The sequence below is a fragment of the Thalassophryne amazonica genome, chromosome 11 (assembly GCF_902500255.1).
Source record: "Thalassophryne amazonica chromosome 11, fThaAma1.1, whole genome shotgun sequence".
Classification (NCBI taxonomy): Eukaryota; Metazoa; Chordata; class Actinopteri; order Batrachoidiformes; family Batrachoididae; genus Thalassophryne; species Thalassophryne amazonica.
In genome coordinates this window covers 58106367-58127925 of record NC_047113.1, presented here as the reverse complement: position 1 = coordinate 58127925, position 21559 = coordinate 58106367, and the positions used below count along the sequence as shown (strand labels likewise).

Genomic DNA, 21559 nt, shown 5'->3' with positions numbered 1-21559 from the left:
TTTCTTTTTTGAATCTTTGAAGTTAATCATCCAGAAAAGATATACTGTATAGTCATAAAACTACAAGCAAAACTAAAATGCAGCACTGCTTTTCGAAGGGTGTCATGTATCTTTGTCTTCTGTCAAGTGTTTCTCCAAAATGTTCACAGTGGGAACTCAAAGCCCTTCATCAAAATGCACCGGAGTAAATCAGCTCATTGAATGTCCAGTGTTTGCATCTCGATGAGCAGGCAACTGTGTTGTAGTGTCAGACACCCAGTACAAAGAGTTTAATCTAGCATCACAGTGACAAAGAATATAACATTTCTGAAACCAAATGTTTATCTGCAGCCCCCTTCAGCGCCGGTTCAAATGTGTGAGAGGATTTAAAGGTTGGCAGAGGGGGTCGGCGATGCTGTCTGAATTCAGAAACAAGCCGAGTTCTATCAAATCTCACGCCTGTCAAAGAGAGTTTACCAGTCAAAGCTTCCCTGACAGAGAGAGTGATGCGGATTGGGGCATTTAAATTAATATACTGATGAGAAGTTACATCATTGCACATATACTGGATTTTAAAGTGAGTCCACATCTACAGCTCTGCTGGTTTTCGTTCATTTCTGAAGATGGAGTATTTTTTAATCCTGTGCCAATTCCTGCCTGTTGCCATGATTTTTGTTTCACTTTTTGTTTTTTTGGCATGTTTTGTCATGAGCAGAGTATACCGGTGTGGGGTTTGCAGAGACTGTGAGTGGTAGTGAAATCATAATTTAGCGCTGCAGCAGCTTGTTTGAGGTTTTATGTGCCTCTGTCTATGCGGAACTGTCGGGATGAGCACTCATCATAATAAGCTCCTCTGTGATCCCTCAGCAGTTACACTCTGCACCACGACGTTAAAGCCAGGCCTCGGGAGAATTACTGTGAGCGTCTTTACACATTCATGAATTAGACTTGAGGTTCATTGACACTCTGTTGCCGTTTCATGCATATGTTGTGGTCAGTCTGTTGCTATGTTCCTATAGTAGTGGACAGTTTTTGCACTGCATTCATTAACACGTTACACCACGTTAGTCTGCAATTTTTGACAACTAATGTTTTTAATTGATACATTTTAGTGCAAAATAAACTGATGGCCATTGATCAGTGCATTGCATGTATGTAAATAAATCTTATTACTTTGTTATTATCCTCCCTTATGGTCTCACATTATACACCTTTTAAGCACATTTATTTCCCTAGATGACTTAAAAATAAATATTAAAGACATTGAGACAATAACACCTAAAATAAGCCCATTTCCAGCTGACTAAGAAATAGTTCTGTGTGTCTATGCCTGTTGCTTTAACTGGGAAGGAGCTGCTGTTTGCCACGTCTTCTTTCTGTACAGAGAAATGGCCTCTCTGTGTGGTGTGTGTGTGTGTGTGTCTGTCTGTCTCTCTCCCATATCTTGTTGTATGACAGACTCACTCAGTGGCTGTGTCTCACAGACCACAAAGCGATTCAAATATGGACTAATGTGACATATGTCACTGAGGTCTAAGACAAGTATTTCAGGCCTAAATATTGCTCAGAACATGCAAAAATCTTCAAACACACATACACACACACGTGCACACACACACACATATACTCTTAACTGTAAAGAAAAAGTAAATCATAGTTTTTGCACAGAATTACCTGTTTAAATCTGGAAAATCAGCATTTTAATACTTTTATTCTGTTTTATTCTTCTCTACAAGAGTCAAGACAGAAGTCAGACTACCAGAGCAAGAATTTTAGCTGAGGAAGCTTCTGTGATTTGAAGCGAAATGTCCTCACGTCAAGCAACCCAGTCCAGTCGAAGATTCAAGCTTCTCTACTATTTTAATACTCACTTAATATTTTAATTTAGTGTTTCTGGAGCACAGGGTCAATAACATAAAAACATGCTACTGTGCATTGCAGCCTGTATCCATATACTATACCTGTACTCTGTGTTTTTTGATGACATTGTACCCATATCCTCCCATCCATAATAGTCTAACGCGTCACCTTCAGGAACATGCACAGTGATTGATTAGTATTAGCAGATTCTTAGCAGAGGTTTACAAATTCCTGAAACTGACATATGCTCTGTTCTCCTTTAGGTTTCACCAGTAGGATAGTTAATTATACCTTGTTTTTTTTTTTTGTTTTTTTTTTGGATGTTACCCATGAGTCCATAATTAATTAAAGACCATTAATCATGTTGGAGGCTAAATGTGGAGGGCTGATTCCTCCAGCTTGCCTCTGTCAGGCGTCCTGCAGACTCGCCACTCCTTCCCTTCCTACAGCATGTTCACCCTATTGCATTTTCTCTCCTTTACTGAACGCCAATTAAGCTGATGAATTAGCAGGGCAGGAAATTAATTTAAAAATATCTGGTAATTTTCATTGGGTCGAAAAACTAGTTGTCAGAGTTTTTGCCGTTTTCTTTTTATTTCTTTCTTTCTGTAACTCCAATGGTTTTTACTAGAGGAAAATGTAGCTGCAGGAATATATGTCATGGTGCCCATGAATGAAATCCCTGTCCGTGTTTCACTGGCAAAACAAAAGGTTTCGAAATCAGACTGGTTGTAAAATATCTGAACACTGTATTATACATTTTTCTTCTCAAGACAGTGGTATGATTAAATTATCACTAAATTTTTATAGATTTACATTAAACTACATGGAGTTCATTTCCAAATCAGACTACCTCCACCTCCAAGTTTTTCTCTGCTGCCCACCAGAGGGCAGCATGACACCACAGCATCATTTCCTGCCCAGAAACCCTTAGGAGGATGCCTTTTTTCATTCTGTTCATCCTAGGCATCTCTTTGTGAGAGTGCTTCTGATAAACACCCCCCTCTCTTCTAATCATCATGTCATTCCCTAGCTTTTAGTGCGCTGTCCGGCCTTCACTCATCCCCTGATGTCTCTCACATGAAAGACCTCTTTTGTGATGGAAAATTAAAATAGAATGAAGATAATACAACCAATAACATGCAGATGCTGCTTATCCAGCCCATCAATTGTGATTGCTTGGCCTCAGTAGAAGTATTTGTGTTTGGCTTAGCTCTCTTTTTCTGAGCTGAAGTACTGCTTACATTGCTGTAACATTTCTACTTTAGTTCCAAGGACTCATTTTTTTTACTGCATTTCCTTGTTGCTTTCTCTACCTTGCTGCTTTGACAGATGAGGAGAGATGGTGATGCATGTTATTTAGGTGTAGAAGGACAGGATCAGACATGAAAAGGTTACAGTAGAGATGAAAGCATATTTAGTACAAATGAGATATTAAAGGATTATTAACCGACTGTGAGGTCTGTATGAGGAGAGTTTTATTAAAAAGAAGACCTGAATGTTCAGCTGCAAATGGCCAAAAGGTACATCTGAGATGCAAGGCTAGATTTATGTTTTGCTGAAAGAAAATCCTTCTCTATACTACTTCATCATGAATCTGTATAACTGGGGATACAAAATGCAAAACATGCACTATGCACAATTTCTGCAATCCACAGAAGCCTGTAACTTCTTCTGGGTTGTCTGGGTGTCTTGATGGCTTTCCTCACTCTTCTCCTTCTTGCCCAGTTACTCAGTTTTTGAGAACTGTCTACTCAATTTCAATTTCAATTTATTTCAGTTTATTTTCATTTATATAGTGCCAAATCACAACAGAGTTGCCTCAAAGTGCTTCACACAGGTAAGGTCTAACCTTACCAACCCCCAGAGCAACAGTGGTAAGGAAAAACTCCCTCTGAGGAAGAAACCTCAAGCAGACCAGACTCAAAGGGGTGACCCTCTGCTTGGGCCATGCTACAGAACATAAATTACAGAACAAGTCACGGACAAATATACAAGAAATGCTATTGGCGCACAGGACAGGAGGATCGCCAACATGAACACAACTCCCATCTCTGGATGGAGCTGCACCTTAAACAGAGAGAAAAAACAGAATCAGGCATCAGAAAGACAAGAAATACAGTATAATTTGTCAGCATTAAACAACAAGAAAAACAGAGAAATACTAAGGTGATCGCCGGCCACTAGCCCTAAACTTCACTAAAAGACCCAGAATTTAGGTAACGCTGAGGCCGCAGCCCGCTCCAATTACTAATAAAATGAATTAAAAGAGTAAAAAGTGTAAAACAAAACTGTACCAGTATGCTAGCCATATGAAAGGGAAAATAAGTGCATCTTAAGTCTGGACTTGAAAGTCTCCACAGAATCTGACTGTTTTATTGATGCAGGGAGATCATTCCACAGAACAGGGGCACGATAAGAGAAAGCTCTGTGACCCGCAGACTTCTTATTCACCTTAGGGACACAAAGTAGTCCTGCACCCTGAGAACGTAAAGCCCGGGCCGGTACGTAAGGTTTAATTAGGTCAGCTAGGTAGGAGGGTGCCAGTCCATGAATAATTTTATAGGTTAGTAGCAGAACCTTAAAATCTGATCTCACTGGGACAGGAACTCCAGGGGTGCCCAACCTTTTTTGAACTGAGATCTACTTTTAAAGTCGACAGTGTATTGAGATCTACCAAGCCATATGGAACGCCACAGCGTAGCCGCAATATATTGTGCACCAATATAATAACACAATTTTCTGGCAGGTTTTAACAATAATAATGCATCATTGAAGTAAATGTGGGCAGAACGGTGGATTAGTGGTTAGCACTGTTGCCTCACAGTGAGAAGGTCGTGGGTTCAATTCCCATGGCCTTTCTGTGTGGAGTTTGCATGTTCTCCCCGTGTTTGTGTGGGTTTCCTCTGGGTTTCCTCCCACATCCAAAGACATGCGGGTTAGGTGGATTGGAATCTTTAAAATTGTCCGTAGGTGTGTGTGTGGGTGTGTCTGTTTGTCTATTTGTGGCCCTGCGACAGACTGGCATCCTGTCCTGGGTGTACCCCGCCTCGCGCTCTATGACTGCTGGGATAGGCTTCAGCCCCCCGCGACCCTTAATTGGACTAAGCTGTAGAATATGAATGAATGAATGAATGAATGAAGTAAATGTGCATGGTAGAATAGAATAAGCACAAGTAGGCCTAGGACTGGCCTCAAGTTGGAAAAGTTGTTCCCTACCTTAGTGGGACTTCTGGCCCCGAGAGGAGGAAGCTGGTCTCAGATGACAGTAGGAGCTGAGTGCAGCCATAAGCAGGCACTCAGACACTCTCTGTCTGCATTAGATTCCAGATTTGGACATTCATGTCAGGTGTTGCTCTGGATTTGAGCTCAATGTCATTTTTCAGTGTGAGGATCCAGGTTGAAGAGTGACGCCACTTTGGACGATATACAGTCCACATTTATATTTTCCCCAAATGCAAAACAGAGAAAACTGACAACAGGCTCTTTGGATGCAAAGTCAGTGAAGCGTCTGTTAAATTCTGACAAGATGCTCTGCACGTGATCATCATAACGTGGACTCTCAGGCTCAACAGTCTTTGTCCTGGTACTTAAGTTCTGTGTCCACGTGTGGAAAGTTCTGCAGGTCACACTATTGCAACCTGCTTGACAGCATATCTGATATGCTTTTAAAGTTGCTTTCAAATCCAAAAGCTGTGCATATTCAGCATGGTTTGAACGTTTCAGAAATTCTTTAATTTCAGACAGAAGACCATTCCAGAAAAGGCTGGACTGAAAGGTGCAGGACGTGCAGGAGCCGAAAAGATCACAGGAGTGTGCAGGAGGCCTGAAAAAAACCCACTTGTGTGCCGTGGTGGCTGCTGTATCAATTTACGAGGTCTATTAGAAAAGTATCCGACCTTATTATTTTTTTCAAAAACCATATGGATTTGAATCACGTGTGATTACATCAGACATGCTTGAACCCTCGTGGGCATGCGAGAGTTTTTTCACGCCTGTCGGTTACGTCATTCGCCTGTGGGCAGTCTTTGAGTGAGGAGTGGCCCACCCCTTTGTCGCTTTTTCATTGTTTAGGAATGGCTCAGAGACTGCTGCTTTGTTTGATAAAAATTTTTTCAAAACTGTAAGGCACAACTGAGTGGACACCATTCGATAAATTCAGCTGGTTTTCGGTAAAAATTTTAACGGCTGATGAGAGATTTTGGTATGTAACTGTTGCTTTAAGGACGGCCCACGGCGCCTGATGGCGATCTGTGCTTCGAGGCGGCAGCATCTCGCCGTTTCAAGTTGAAAACTTCCACATTTCAGGCTCTGTTGATCCAGGAAGTCGTCAGAGAACAGAGAACTTTCAGAAGAAGTCAGCATGAGGAGTTTATTCGGACATTCCATTATTAACGGACATTTTGTAATGAAAGAACGTGCGGGCAGAGTCGCGTGTTGGGCCGGACCCGACCGCGGGGGGTCGCGACAGGAAAAACACCTCCGTTGGAAACCTTAACAGGCAAGTTGGAACATGCCCAAGCTGTTAAACAATTTCTCAGTTACTCACTTGTTGAAAGCCATCAAAAGCCGCCTGAATTTTACAAATGGTTTTCAACACGGAGGTGTTTTTCCTGTCGCGGCGCACACAGATTTGCTGAGTCGTCACGGAAACGACTCGGCGAATTTGCGTGCACGTCTTTCATTAAAAAATGTCCTTAAACAGTGGAATGTCCGCATAAAGTCCTCATGCCGGCCTCTTCTGAATCTTCTCTGTTCTCTCACGACGTCCTGGGTGAATTAAGCCTTAAATTAGGATGTTTTCAGGTCGAAACAGGCCGACGACGGCGCCTGGAAGCGCTGCAGGACGTCCCGCTGCGTGGGAAGTCCTTACACCGACAGAAACACCCCATAATCTCTCATCAGCTGTTAAACTTTTCACCGAAAACCAGCTTAATTTATCGAATAGTGTCCACTCGGATATTCCTCACAGGTCCAGAAAAATGTTGATAAAGCAACGCGCGCCGTCTCGAGCAGCATGTGAAACAAAGGAATTCAGCCGAGAGGGTGGGACCACATCTCACTCAAGGCCTGCCCACAGGGAAATGACGTCACCGACGCGTGAAAAAACTCACGCATGCGCACGAGGGTTCAAGCATGATTGGTGTAATCGCACGTCATTCAAATCCATATAGTTAAAAAAAAAATAAAAGGGTCGGTTTATTATCTAATAGACCACATATATTGATTTATAACACAAAACTGTCAAAAGGGGTAATAGACATAAGTGTAAAGATGACTGAATATATCATCAGAACAGTAAATTTATCAGTCCATGTGAACGTTGTGCAGAACGCTGCTGCGTTCATGTACCATCAGAAATTACAGGACATTTTTGTTGTTTCAAACTCAGCTGTTGCTTGTGGCAGTTGCGTTGTTTTTGTTTTATTTTTAGCTAAAAAAAAATCATTGTATCCACACAAAAGAATAATTCTGGCCTATATAAGGTGCCTGAGCCCAGTGAAGCACACCCCCCACCCACATAAAAAAAATCCAAGCAAACAAGCTGTAATTTCTGACGGTACCTGAACGCAGCAGCAGCAGCGATCTGCACGGTGTTCCCACGGACTAATCAATTTACTGCTCCGATGATATATTCAACCATCTTTACACTTATATTTATTACTCCTTTTGACAGTTTTGTGTTATAAATCAATATATATGGTTTAGTAACGTAATATAGTGATACAGCAGCCACCATACCTTTGCTGAGCAACGTAAAGCCTGTGTGCAGCAGATGTGTGTCTCCTCCAGCTGCGAACAGAAAAAAATGTGTCCTCAGACTCCTGGCCTGAACAGAACACTGCAGTCTTGTTTGCTGCATTCATCACTCTTCACATTTATGGACCATGAACCATTGTGCTGCTTGTCGACTTCTCAATTCCAGGACTTTTCGAGCGAGCGGGATTAGCATCAGACGTTAGCATCGTATTTCTTGTGAATCGTCTGAAATGCCGCTCCAAATTCCCTTTTTTCAGTAAAGCCACATTTGCATTGCCGATAAGACAGATGGATTTGCCATTGGAATAAATGAAAAAATAATACAAGATCAAAATTACAATTCTTGCTATCTACCATAGAAGAAGAGCTGTTCTTGTACTCTGGCATTTAACGGCAGCTGGTATCCTTGTTGGTGCATTGCTTCCACCTGCTGCATCAGTCTGTTATAGCAGCGCTAAATCCTCTCGAGTCCAGGGACAGATTTTTTTTTTATTTTTTTATACGATCGACTGGTTGGGCACGCCAGGTCTACTCCACACAGATTTACCATAGAGGGCAATACTGTTTGCATTTCTTCATAACTGATGTAAATAAAGTTCAAGACATATTCAGTGACTTGGAAATGTTCATGTATCCATCCTCTGACTTGTCTGATGAAAACTGGAAGTTAAACTGATTATTTACAGGTATTATACAAAAGGGGCCGATTACTCATGCAACCCATCTTGGCTTTTATATTTTTAATTAATTTCTTTCAAGTTGTAGAGATTTACTTTCAGTTTAAGTCTAAGGAAGATATTTTTAGAAATTTGTATATTGAGAAGCCTGATTTACTTTTTGTATTTGAAATGCTATAAACAAATTAAAATGCATGAAATACCAAGGGGCTGAATACTTTTGCAAGCCACTGTATATGTGTGTGTGTGTGTGTGTGTGTGTGTGTGTGTGTGTGTGTGTGTGTGTGTGTGTGTGTGTGTGTGTGTGTGTGTGTGTATTTAAGAGGTTTACACATTTCCATTTGGTAACATTTTATTTTATCTAAGAGTAATTATATATGAAACTCAGAGGTTTAGAATTAGGTTTGGGTTAGGCCCATTTTGACTGTTACTTTTTATATGGAACGTCTTACTGTTACTTTTTAATCCTATAAATACTTACTGTTAAATTACTATAACTTGCTTCTGTCTCACACAATTCACTTTTGCTCTACTCTGTTGGAGCTTACTGTAGATTGCAGTATAAAGCAGATATACTGAGAATATCTCAGATGTGCATGTAGTTATTTTTATATCCTAACAACACAGCATTATGGTTTATTTTTTTACATTCAGGTATTATCAAGTTGTGATTTCTCCTGACTGTCTTTTTTGTTCTCTCTCTCTCTCTCTCTCTCTCTCTCTCTCTCTCTCTCTCTCTCTCTCTCTCTCTCTCTCTCCTGTCATGGTTCCAGGAGGACATGAACCTGAATGAGGAGCGCAAAGCCCCTCTGCGTGGAAAGGACCTGAGCACCAAACGTGAAATGGTTGTTCAGTACATCTCAGCCACTGCCAAATCTGTAAGTTAAAAAAAGAATAATCCAGAGAGCTCTCATTTTGCTGCCTGTAAACCTGAGAATGAGTGTGGACTATGTACTTGTCGCAGTTTGTGGAATAAAATTTCAGGACACGTTTCACTTCATTCCCTGCTTTACACTATGATTTTTAGAAACTCTATTCTCCTTTTTTTTCTTTCTTTTTTGTTGCCTCAGTCTCCTTCTCTTCACCTCTGATTGCAATTGTGGTTCATTTTCTTCCTTGTTTTCCCTTTGTGCCACACTCTGCCGCTGCAGGCTTTCAGTTCTAAATTGTCACTCATTTGATGCTCGGTGGATGGTCATTGTTTATCCAATCACGCGTTTGCATGCAAATTAAATTTTGTGGCTGTCCAGGTGCGTACTTGCATGCAGATTTGTTTGCAAAGTGGGGGGTACTGCTTTGTTCTGCCCCCTGTTCATATTTTAAATGAAACTCAGTCATCCTCTTCCTGCAGCACTGCAGAAATTCTGCTGATGAACTGCACAATGGTGTAGAATAATATTTTGCATCTGTAGCATGGGGCCATCTTTGCTAATGCTTATTTTAGACACTTATCAAGGCAATTTCTTTGAACTTTATACTCTGTGTTGCATCATTTTGGAAGTCACTACTTCACTAAAGTTAAAAGCATGTTGCATTTTTTTTTTTATCTTGCAGGGTAAAAAACAGCATCAAAATTACCAAGTGTTACACATTACACAGTATTACAATTGCCAGTATTACACATGTGTAGCCTATATGCATTTTGAATTTAAAATATGTCATTAGTGTTTTATTGCTACTGCGATTTCACAAAGATTTTTTCCCCAAATATTAGCACATTCTTACCATTAAAAATCTACATTTTTACATCTACATCTAAAACATATCTGTCTGATGAATTTTTGCATCCTATTTTGATGGCACACTATGTTTTAAGTAAAAATCACCTCTGCATAGAAGAAGAAGAAAAAAAAAAAATCTGTCCTCATCTATTCCCAGACCTGGTAGCTCTCCTCTTGACATAATCATTTATTACCTTCCTCATTGTTATGGTAATTAACTGGCATTATTGATACTGATGATCATCCGTGACGATTGAATTCCTCACAGGGCCTATTATGCTTCGTGAGCGCTGATATTTTATCCAAATGAACAACATAATTTGTGTAGTCAAAGGACACAGGACAAAATGTGATGTCTGTCAGCACTCTGTCGTAAAATTTATAGGACTGAGGCTGGAATGCAGTTGAATGTTAGCGGAGGTGCATCTCTTCATGCAGTGACACAAATACACTTGAAAGTGGGTTTTGTCACGTATTGCGGTGATAATACAAGAGGGGCCACTTGGACTCTGTAGGAAACATCTGTGCATGTCTGTGATAGCAATACTCCTACAGAGTGTGCACAAAGTGTCTTCTGCAGTAAGAGAGAAAACACGATGATTTGTTTGACTATAAGAAATAGAGAAGTGGTCCATTTGGGCTATTTCACCGTATAGCAGCATATTGCTTAAAGTAGACCTGCACTGAAATAAATGCAGTCAGATCTTTGGACCAAAAAATGACTTATATTTATACATAAGATCCTTCTGAATGTAGTAAAGTAAATCTGCAAGCCCAGATCTGTCATTCAACGGAGAAATCTTAATTTAAAAATGACAAATTTACAGCTAAAATTTAGCCCTCCGCAAAACTGTCATCACATCCGGGACGCTGCCAAGACATCAGGGAAAAGACCCTATCCCATCTGCACCTTTTTCTTGTCTTGTCGGAAGGATCTCCTTTTTTTAAAACTTCATATTGTCTTGCGGCACGTTTGGTGAGTACACATTTCTTTTATTTGTCCTTGAAAATTATTTTGGGGGACTTTTCATACGCCCGTTTGATTGAGTGGTGTCGCATTGAAAATCTACTGTCTTTCGCCTCCGGTGTTACTGTCACGGGGTACGGAGCCGGGACCCGCAAAGAATCCAAGTCATTAAAAAGGTATACGAGGTCTATTAGAAAAGTATCCGACCTTATTATTTTTTTCAAAAACCATATGGATTTGAATCACGTGTGATTGCATCAGACATGCTTGAACCCTCGTGGGCATGCAAGAGTTTTTTCACGCCTGTCGGTTATGTCATTCGCCTGTGGGCAGTCTTTGAGTGAGGAGTCGCCCACCCTCTCGTCGATTTTTTTCATTGTTTAGGAATGGCTCAGAGACTGCTGCTTTGTTTGATCAAAATTTTTTTCAAAACTGTAAGGCACAACTGAGTAGACACCATTCGATAAATTCAGCTGGTTTTCGGTAAAAATTTTAACGGCTGATGAGAGATTTTGGTCTGTAACTGTCGCTTTAAGGACGGCCCACGGCGCCTGACGGCGATCTGCGCTTCAAGGCGGCAGCGTCTTGCCGTTTCAAGTTGAAAACTTCCACATTTCAGGCTCTGTTGACCCAGGAAGTCATCAGAGAACAGAGAACTTTCAGAAGAAGTCGGCATGAGGAGTTTGTTCGGACATTCCATTGTTAACGGACATTTTGTAATGAAAGAATGTGCGGGCAGAGTCGCATGTCGGGCCGGACCCGACCGCGGGGGGTCGCGACAGGAAAACACCTCCGTTGGAAACCTTAACGGGCAAGTTGGAACATGCCCAAGCTGTTAAACAATTTCTCAGTTACTCACTTGTTGAAAGCCATCAAAAGCCGCCTGAATTTTACAAATGGTTTTCAACACGGAGGTGTTTTTCCTATCGCAGCGCACACAAATTCGCCGAGTTGTCACGGAAACGACTCGGCGAATTTGCGCGCACGTCTTTCATTAAAAAATGTCCTTAAACAGTGGAATGTCCGCATAAAGTCCTCATGCCGGCCTCTTCTGAATCTTCTCTGTTCTCTCACGACGTCCTAGGTGAATTAAGCCTTAAATTAGGATGTTTTCAGGTCGAAACAGGCCGACGTCGGCGCCTGGAAGCGCTGCAGGACGTCCTGGTCCGTGGGAAGTCCTTACACCGACAGAAACACCCCATAGTCTCTCATCAGCCGTTAAACCTTTCACCGAAAACCAGCTTAATTTCTCGAATAGTATCCACGCGGATATTCCTCACAGATCCAGAAAAATTTTTGATAAAGCAACGCGCGCCGTCTGGAGCAGCGTGTGAAACAAAGGAATTCAGCCGAGAGGGCGGGACCACATCTCACTCAAGGCCTGCCCACAGGGAAATGACGTCACCGACACGCGTGAAAAAACTCACGCATGCGCACGAGGGTTCAAGCATGATTGGTGTAATCGCATGTCAATCAAATCCATATATATATTTTTTTTATATAAAACTGCCGGTTAGTTTTATAAGATACCTCGTAAACCTCTCTCAGCGGCCACGGAGCTCTGCGGCTCCGATTACCGAGACGTGCGGCACTGCGGAAGGTCTGTCCTTGCAGCAACAGGTGTCACCGGTCGCTCCGCATCAAAACAGCGAGCGTAGTCTCTGGACTTTTGCCAAGTTGGCTGCACCTCCATTCAAGTAGACAGGGACGTGGTGCCGGCTGCACAGCAGACACGGGGGCAATCTGAGTGGCCCACTTCGGCGTTTACCGAGCACGCAGACTCAGTAAGCGCAGTGGAGGCAGAGAGCGAGGCGTCGGGGAAGAACGTCGCCTGCTGTCGATGCCGCCGCTGATCTGAGCATGCAGAGCTGTATCTCACATTCATTGCAGCTTACTTTTGGATGCTGAAACCAGGATGTGTATAACAGTAACATTACTAACAGATAAAATCAATTTCAATGTGGGATCGGACTGAAGGCGGGAGCGCTCCGTCTTCTGCCGGACATCACTGCAGTGACCCGGATGTACAAACAGTTTTCGCTGAGGGCCAAATTTTAGCTGCAAATTTGTCATTTTTAAATGAAGATTTCTCCGCTGAATTACAAATTTGGGCTTGCAGATTTACTTTACTGCATTCATAAGGGTCTTATAAATACATATCAGCTATTTCTTTCTGAGATCTGACCACATTTATTTCAGTGCAGGTCTACTTTAATGAATGTCAATTGCTGTAGTGTCTTTGTTTCATATCTAAAAATAAATGTTACATTTCATTTCAGTTCAGTTTATTTATGCTGTACCAAATAACAACATAAGTCACCTTTTCTCAAGAGTGAAGGTACCTTGACACTTGCATGAATTTGATCCCCGCTTTGTCCCACTTAAAGCCACGCTATATAAAATAATTATTTCGTAGCCAGTGGTGCATTTGCTCTCAGAACTTTGCTGATGAAATGATTCTCTCATTGCTCCCAGAATCACAGAGAAATTATCGACAGCTACAGGTTGTCTCGTGCGCATTGTGTGGTGGAAAATGTATTTGGAATCTTGTCTCAAAGGTAATTATATATATACGAGGTCTGTCAATAAAGTATAGGTCTTTTTTATTTTTTTCAATAACTATATGGATTTCATTCATATGTTTTTACGTCAGACATGCTTGAACCCTTGTGCGCATGCGTGAGTTTTTCCACGCCTGTCGGTGATGTCATTCGCCTGTGAGCACTCCTTGTGGGAGGAGTCGTCCAGGCCCTCATCGGAATTCCTTTGTTTGAGAAGTTGCTGAGAGACTGGCGCTTTGTTTGATCAAAATTTTTTCTAAACCTGTGAGGCACATCGAAGTGGACACGGTTCGAAAAATTAAGCTGGTTTTCGGTGAAAATTTTAACGGCTGATGAGAGATTTTGAGGTGATACTGTCACTTTAAGGACTTCCCACGGAGCGAGACGTTGCACAGCGGTCCCAGGCGCCGTCGTCAGCCTGTTTCAAGCTGAAAACCTCCACATTTCAGGCTCTATTGATCCAGGATGTCATGAGAGAACAGAGAAGTTTCAGAAGAAGTCAGTTTCAGCATTTTATCCGGATATTCCACTGTTAAAGGAGATTTTTTTAATGAAAGACGTGCGGACGCAGCCAGCGCGGTGCGGCGGCACAGGAAAAACACCTCCGTGTTGATAACCATTTGTAAAATCCAGGCGGCTTTTGATGGCTTTCAGTGGAGTGAGTATATGAGAAATTGTTTAACAGCTGGACATGGTCCAACTTGTCCTTAAGGCTTCCAACAGAGGTGTTTTTCCTGTGGCGGAGCGTCGCGGCGGCTGCGATCCGACTCTGCAAACCGCCCGCACGTCTTTCATTATCATGGGAAGTCCTTAAAGCGACAGTATCACCTCAAAATCTCTCATCAGCCGTTAAAATTTTCACCGAAAACCAGCTTAATTTTTCGAACCGTGTCCACTTCGATGTGCCTCACAGGTTTAGAAAAAATTTTGATCAAACAAAGCGCCAGTCTCTCAGCAACTTCTCAGACAAAGGAATTCCGATGAGAGGCTGGACGACTCCTCCCACAAGGAGTGCTCACAGGCGAATGACGTCACCGACAGGCGTGGAAAAACTCACGCATGCGCACGAGGGTTCAAGCATGTCTGACGTAAAAACATATGAATGAAATCCATATAGTTTTTGAAAAAAATAAAAAGGACCTATACTTTATTGACAGCCCTCGTGTATATATATATATATATATATATATATATATATATATATATATACAGTGAGGAAAATAAGTGTTTGAACATCCTGCGATTTTGCAAGTTCTCCCACTTAGAAATCATGGAGGGGTCTGAAATTTTCATCTTAGGTGCATGTCCCCTGTGAGAGGCATAATCTAAAAAAAAAAAAAATCCGGAAATCACAATGTATGATTGTTTAATAATTTATTTGTATCTTACTGCTGCAAATAAGTATTTTAACACCTGTAAAAATCAATGTTAATATTTGGTACAGCAGCCTTTGTTTGCAATTACAGAGGTCAAACGTTTCTGTAGTTTTTCACCAGGTTTGTACACACTGCAGTAGGGATTTTGGTCCACTCATCCATATAGATCTTCTCCAGATCTGTCAGGGTTGGAGTTTCAGCTCCCTCCTAAGATTTTCTATTGAGTTCAGGTCTGGAGACTGGCCAGGCCACTCTGGGACCTTGAAATGCTTCTTATGGAGCCTCTCCTTAGTTGCCCTAGCTGTGTGTTTGGGGTCATTGTCATGCTGGAAGACCCAGCCATGACCCATCTTCAATGCTCGTACTGAGGGAAGGAGGTTGTTTGCCAGAATCTCGCAATACGAGGTCTGTTAGAAAAGTATCGGTCCTTTTTATTTTTTTCAAAAACCTGATGGATTTGCATCACGTGTGCTTGCATGAGCCAACCTTGAACCTTCGTGCGGTACAACCGGTTTAAAGATAGCCGCACAACGGTGGAGAGCGCGCCATGCTCCGGTTGGCCATCAACATGCTGAAATGACCAGATCACTCCAAAGTGAACGCTGTGGTAATGTGGGACCATCATGTGACTATCCGAGAAATTGCGGAAGAGGTGGACATCAGCACTTTTTCAGCACATTCCACTGTGACAGAAGATCTGGCTATGAAAAGAGTTGCAGCGAAATTCATTGGCACGAAACTGATGGCGCAGCAAAAGCGGCACCGTGTTGAAGCCTCACAGGACATGTTGTGACATGCCCAGCTCGTCCACAATTTCTCGGATAGTCACACGACTGAAAAGCCACCGAAAGCTGTCTGAATCTTCCAAATGGTGGAAGAGTTGGGCATGTCACAACATGTCCTGTGAGACTTCAACACGGTGGCTCTTCTGCTGCGCCATCAGCTTCGTGCCAAAGCCATCGGCATGAATTTCGCTGCAACTCTTTTCATGGCAAAATCTTCTGTCACAGTGGAATGTGCCGAAAAAGCACTGATGCCCACCTCTTCCACAATTTCTCGGATAGTCACACGAAGGTCCCACATCACCACAGCGTTCACTTTGGAAATGATCCGGTCATTTCAGCATGTTGATGGCCGACCGGAGCGCGGCTCGCTCTCCACCGTTGTGCAGACGTCTTTAAACCAGTTGTACCGCTCCTTAATCTGTGCGATGCCCATAGCATCGTCACCGAAAGCTGTCTGAATAATCCGAATGGTTTCCACCTGACTGTCGCCCAGTTTCTGGCAAAATTTGATGCAGTCGCGCTGCTCCAGTTGTTCCGCCAGTTTTCTTGCAAAGAAAAAACGCAGAGAGACTACACCCATCCTCACACAAAGGCTGCTTACAAGCAAATGACACAATGGACAGGCATGAAAAAATTCATGCATGCGCACGAAGGTTCAAGGTTGGCTCATGCAAGCACACGTGATTCAAATCCATCAGGTTTTTGAAAAAATAAAAAGGTCCGATACTTTTCTAACAGACCTCGTACATGACCCCATCCATCCTCCCTTCATTACGGTGCAGTCGTCCTGTCCCCTTTGCAGAAGAGCACCCCCAGAGTATGATGTTTCCACCCCCATGCTTCATGGTTGGGATGGTTTTCTTGGGGTTGTTCTCATCCTCTAAACATGGTAAATGGAGTTGATTCCTAAAAGCTCTATTCTGGTCTCATCTGACCACATGACCTTCTCCCATGCCTCCTCTGGATCATCCATATGGTCACTGGTGAACTTCAAATGAGCCTGGACATGTGCTGGCGTGAGCAGGGGGACCTTGCTGCCCTGCAGGATTTTAAACCATGATGGCATCATGTGTTTCTAATGTAATCATTGTGACTGTGGTCCCAGCTCTCTTCGGGTCATTGACCAGGTCCTCCTGTGTAGTTCTGAACTTTCTCAGAATCATCCTTACCCCACAAAGTGAGATCTTGCATGGAATCCCAGACCGAGGAAGATTGACAATCATCTTGTGTTTCTTCCACTTTCTAATAAATAATCATAACAGTTGTTGTCTTCTTCCAAGCTGCTTGCCTGTTGTCCTGTTGTCCATCCCAACCTTGTGCAGGTCTATAGTTTTGTCCCTGGTGTCCTTAGACAGCTCTTTGGTCTTGGCTATGGTGGACAGGTTGGAGTGTGATTGGTTGAGTGTGTGAACAGGTGTCTTTTATACAGGTAACAAGTTCAAACAGGTGCAATTAATACAGGTAAAGAGTGCAGAATAAGAGGGCTTCTTAAAGAAAAATTAACAGGTCTGTGAGAGCCAGAATTCTTGCTGGTTGGGAGGTGTTCAAATATTTATTTGCAGCAGTAACATACAAATAAATTATTAAAAAAATCATACATTGTGATTTCCCGATTTTTTTTAATTTTTTTTAGATTATGTCTCTCACAGTGGACATGCAGCTAAGATGTAAATTTCAGACCCCTCCATGATTTCTAAGTGGGAGAACTTGCAAAATCGCAGGACGTTCAAATACTTATTTTCCTATATATATATATATATATATATATATATATATATATATATATATATATATATATATATATATATATATATATATATATATATATATATATATATGATTTTTCTTGCATGGAGTTTTTGAAATTGGGGCTGCTGAATTCGAATCTGCTGTTAGGTTTTGCCAGTCACAAAATGCAGAATTGTGTGCTAGTGCAGGTATCAAATTCATGCATATCAAGGTGCCTTAAGATCTAATCTTACCCAACCCCTGATCAAGACCAAAGGCAACCTCAAGCAGACCAGACCAGACTGCTTTGGTAATACTAACAGTAACAAAATGATAGATAAAGCACAACAAAGAATTGTCTCACATGCAGAGATAGAAGTGTTCCAGCAAAGACACCATAGACATATAGGGTCCAGTGGTTGCATTGACCGATGGCTCAGAAACATCCAAATGGTACAGAGTCTCAGAAAATGGAAATTAATTGACTAGTCAGTGATTCAAGCTAGTTTAGTCATACTTAGAACATTCTCCAGAATTCGCCTATTAGATGCTCCTGGAAGTCCTTTGCACACTCAGGATTTTTGCAGTTCCCTGTACATCTCACATGCCTTAGTCCTGGAAGGATCTCCAAGGATCAGATGGATGCCCAGTGGATAGGCAGAAGGATCTATGACACTCCCATGTGCATTGGGAGCACCCAAGTGCTGGTCACCGGTGGTCTGCCACTTCATCAGCAAGTTGACCTCAGATGGAAAACAAAGAAGAAATCAATTAGCCAGAATGCACAGTTCACAGTAACATAGACTTCATTTAATGCACTAATGAGTTTGTTGTATCTAAATAAAGTTGATCACAGTAATCTAATAAAGCAACCGGATGTTTCCTATCAAGAGATAATTTTATTTGTTGGAAATAAATTACTGGCACGGTGATGATGGCATCTCAACCACCTTATAGGCCTTCTGTAGAAGGTTGGGTAATGTAATTTGGATATTAGTAGCTGTTTTCACTGCAAATTCCACATATTTTCCCCCCACAACATTTACAGTTTTTACCCACAGTCTGGCATAACACAAGTTTCATGATTGTTACGTGTGACTTGTACATTTTAGGAAAGTGGTCACTTTTCACAAACACTGCATGTACATAAGGTGAAGCATATTTGTGTTGCTCTGGCTTGGATTTGAATTCCTCTTGTTTGCTTCTGGTCACTCAGTATACTGTAGTTTAGTTTATTGATGAACACAGAGGTGGCTAATTTTAATGTGCTACTGTATAGTTGTATCTCTGGTGCCATCATGTTAATGTGATTTAAGGTGACTGCTTCCTTGTGAGATTGCTGTGTTGGTGACCTTTTTCTTAAAAAAAAAGTGTGTTCCTCTACTCATTACATTTACGCTCCATATTTAGTTTGTGTAACTCTCTAAGTGGTTTTGGTAAGTGCCAGCTGGAACTGCAACATTTAAAAAACCTATTACTTTAATTGCCAGCTATTTTTATAATAGAGTAATAAGTTTGACTCATTTAAAAAAAAGTCTAAATTATTTGATTTCACCTTGTTTTTGTGTTTTTCATGACTAGTTTCTTTCCTCTTCTCTGACAATAACCTGAATATATTTGGTTTATGGACAAGATGGGACATTTTGAAGACGGCATGTTGGGCTGGTGTTATTCCAGACAGATGAATTCCAGTTCAACAAATTGCTGTATTTACTGGTTAGATGCATTCTAGAGGCAAATTCCAGTTTGACAGTCAAGAAGAAAAAAAATTAACCAAAAATGTTCAACAATAACACATTTGAGAAAATTGTCATGTTAAGAAAATTGTCTTATATATTCATTGACATTGACAGTAATATACATCAAAATACATACTGTATTGATGATGTTCTGAAACCTTTATGACATTTTGTTGAAAACATGCAGTTTTTATGAGGTTAGGGTTTCGAATTACGGTTAATACCTGACCTCTTAATCACTAAATTTGTGTATATGGAATGTGCCTAACTGGAATGGGTCTATCTGGAATTTCTCTGCAATGAAATGGTTGGGCTTTGGGAAGCACTGAGCTGCACTTTCTATAATCTTCTAACATTTTATGGACAAAAGAATTTATTGATTAGTCAAGAGAATAATCAGCACATTGATCGAATATCAAAATAATCATTCATCAAATCATTCGCCAGCATAGTTTTTGACAGCAGTTATAGTTGGAATGATGCATAACACAAGCCCAATCATCCTGATTAATACTTAAAACATGTATGTGTACCAATATTTATTTGACTGTTGTGTTCATTAATGTCACCAGCTCACCCAACTCAAATTTACAATTTACAGATTTAAATTGTAAACTGTGAAAGTTTACAATTTAAATCTGTAAATTGTGTTGGTGAAAGCAAAATGCCCTGGCATGTGCATGGTAGCCACTTTTCTCTCTGTACAAAGCTGCTCAAGTGAATAAATTGTTTTCTGCTCCACAAAAAATAACATGAATAATTTTCGTAACCAAATTGGAACAGTCTAATCCCCTTCAATTTCAGTAGCTTCACATGAGCCTCCTTTCATTTGTTCACATAAGTAGTTATGTGTTTTTTTTTTATTGTATTACAGTTTTAACATGTTAAAAAATTACCATATTTTTGAATATTTCTGCAAATGTCTCTGGCTTCCTGATGTGGCTACTAAGAAAGGAAGCTGATTACAACTTTTTTTGTTGTACTTTTAAAAGTTGCCTTTCAAGAGAAAGTCAAAGCTTTTTTTCCCGCCACTTCATGACTAGTCTATCACCTCACAAGATTGAGAACACTCCTTTACTCTACCAGGGTGCCTCAGCAGGAGTCTAGCAAATTACCCCAACACAAAATGGAATTTCTTTTCAAGGAAAAATTCTACATTGACCTTGTGCATTTGCATATGAGCTGTGTTTCAATGGAATCCAGGTCTGCCTTTGCAGGGGTTTTGTCTGTGGGTGTCCTTGACTGTCAGTGTTGCATGAACGGTTGCTTTTCTGCTATATCTCCTTTCGTGATCTCGCTTCTTTCTATTAGTGTGCACCAACACGGTTAAAACTGCCCCCATTCCTTTCACGCTAACACAATTGCTTATCCTCTGAGATTCAGTTCACCTGCTTTCATCAATAATTTTCGTGTTTCATTTCTAACATGTTCTGTCAGGAAAGGTGTGATGACAGAGTCTTGCAAGGGGGATGATCCAGTGATATTTGTGCGACTGTAGTATTATAGTAATGTTTCGTCTTGTTGGATATGAGCATGCAAGCTTGTCCCTTAATAGAGCCTGGCATTTACTGAGTCTGTTCAGGTCCAGATTTTATTCAGGAGTATTTAGGCTGGATAATACATTAATTTCTGTCATGTTAATTTTTATTTTTAGAAAATAAGTTTCCTTGTGCACATGGCTGGCATTCAGTAGGTTATTTATACTCAATATGACATGTTAAATATTATACCAGTTTCCATAATATTATACCAATTTCATAGACATCTGTCCATGACTTCCTGTTCCGGAGCACAGCGGTGTTCTGCTGTATCTGTTAGCTGTTTGAACTGAGCTGTTTGAGTTCTTTGAATTAACAGTCTTTTTCAAGACTTTTTTACTTTTTTTTTACTTTTTCACCGTGCTCCAACGCCTAAGGAAGACCTCTAACGGTCGAAGCATCGCGACGGAGCTCTTTCATCAGCTGGCCTTCATCAGCGTTGGCAGGCTAACTAGCTTGCTAACGCTTTCGTTTTTATTTTTGTTTTATTTTTTAGCACTGTTGTCGTGCTGCTCCACAGCTTGCCTAGTGAATTTTTATTTTATTTTTTAGCACTGTTGTCGTGTGTTACCTGTGCTGCTCCACAGCCTGTTCAGTGGATTTTTATTTTATTTTTTAGCACTGTTGTCATGTGTTACCTGTGCTGCTCCACAGCCTGTTCAGTGGATTTTTATTTTTTTTTTAGCACTGTTGTCGTGTGTTACCTGTGCTGCTCCACAGCCTGTTCAGTGGATTTTTATTTTATTTTTTAGCACTGTTGTCGTGTGTTACCTGTGCTGCTCCACAGCCTGTTCAGTGGATTTTTATTTTATTTTTTAGCACTGTTGTCGTGTGTTACCTGTGCTGCTCCACAGCCTGTTCAGTGGAT

The 21559-nt window shown here is 41.1% G+C and overlaps 1 protein-coding gene across 2 annotated transcripts in view; it reads left to right on the top strand.

The window, feature by feature from the left end:
- The window catches only part of diaph2 (diaphanous-related formin 2), a 1163737-nt gene that overhangs the window by 84432 nt on the left and 1057746 nt on the right, over positions 1–21559 (top strand). For both annotated transcript variants that reach the window (XM_034181862.1, XM_034181863.1), the window contains exon 5: positions 9050–9154. In XM_034181862.1, the coding sequence (XP_034037753.1) occupies positions 9050–9154 (105 nt within the window). The remainder of the gene's footprint in view (positions 1–9049; positions 9155–21559) is intronic.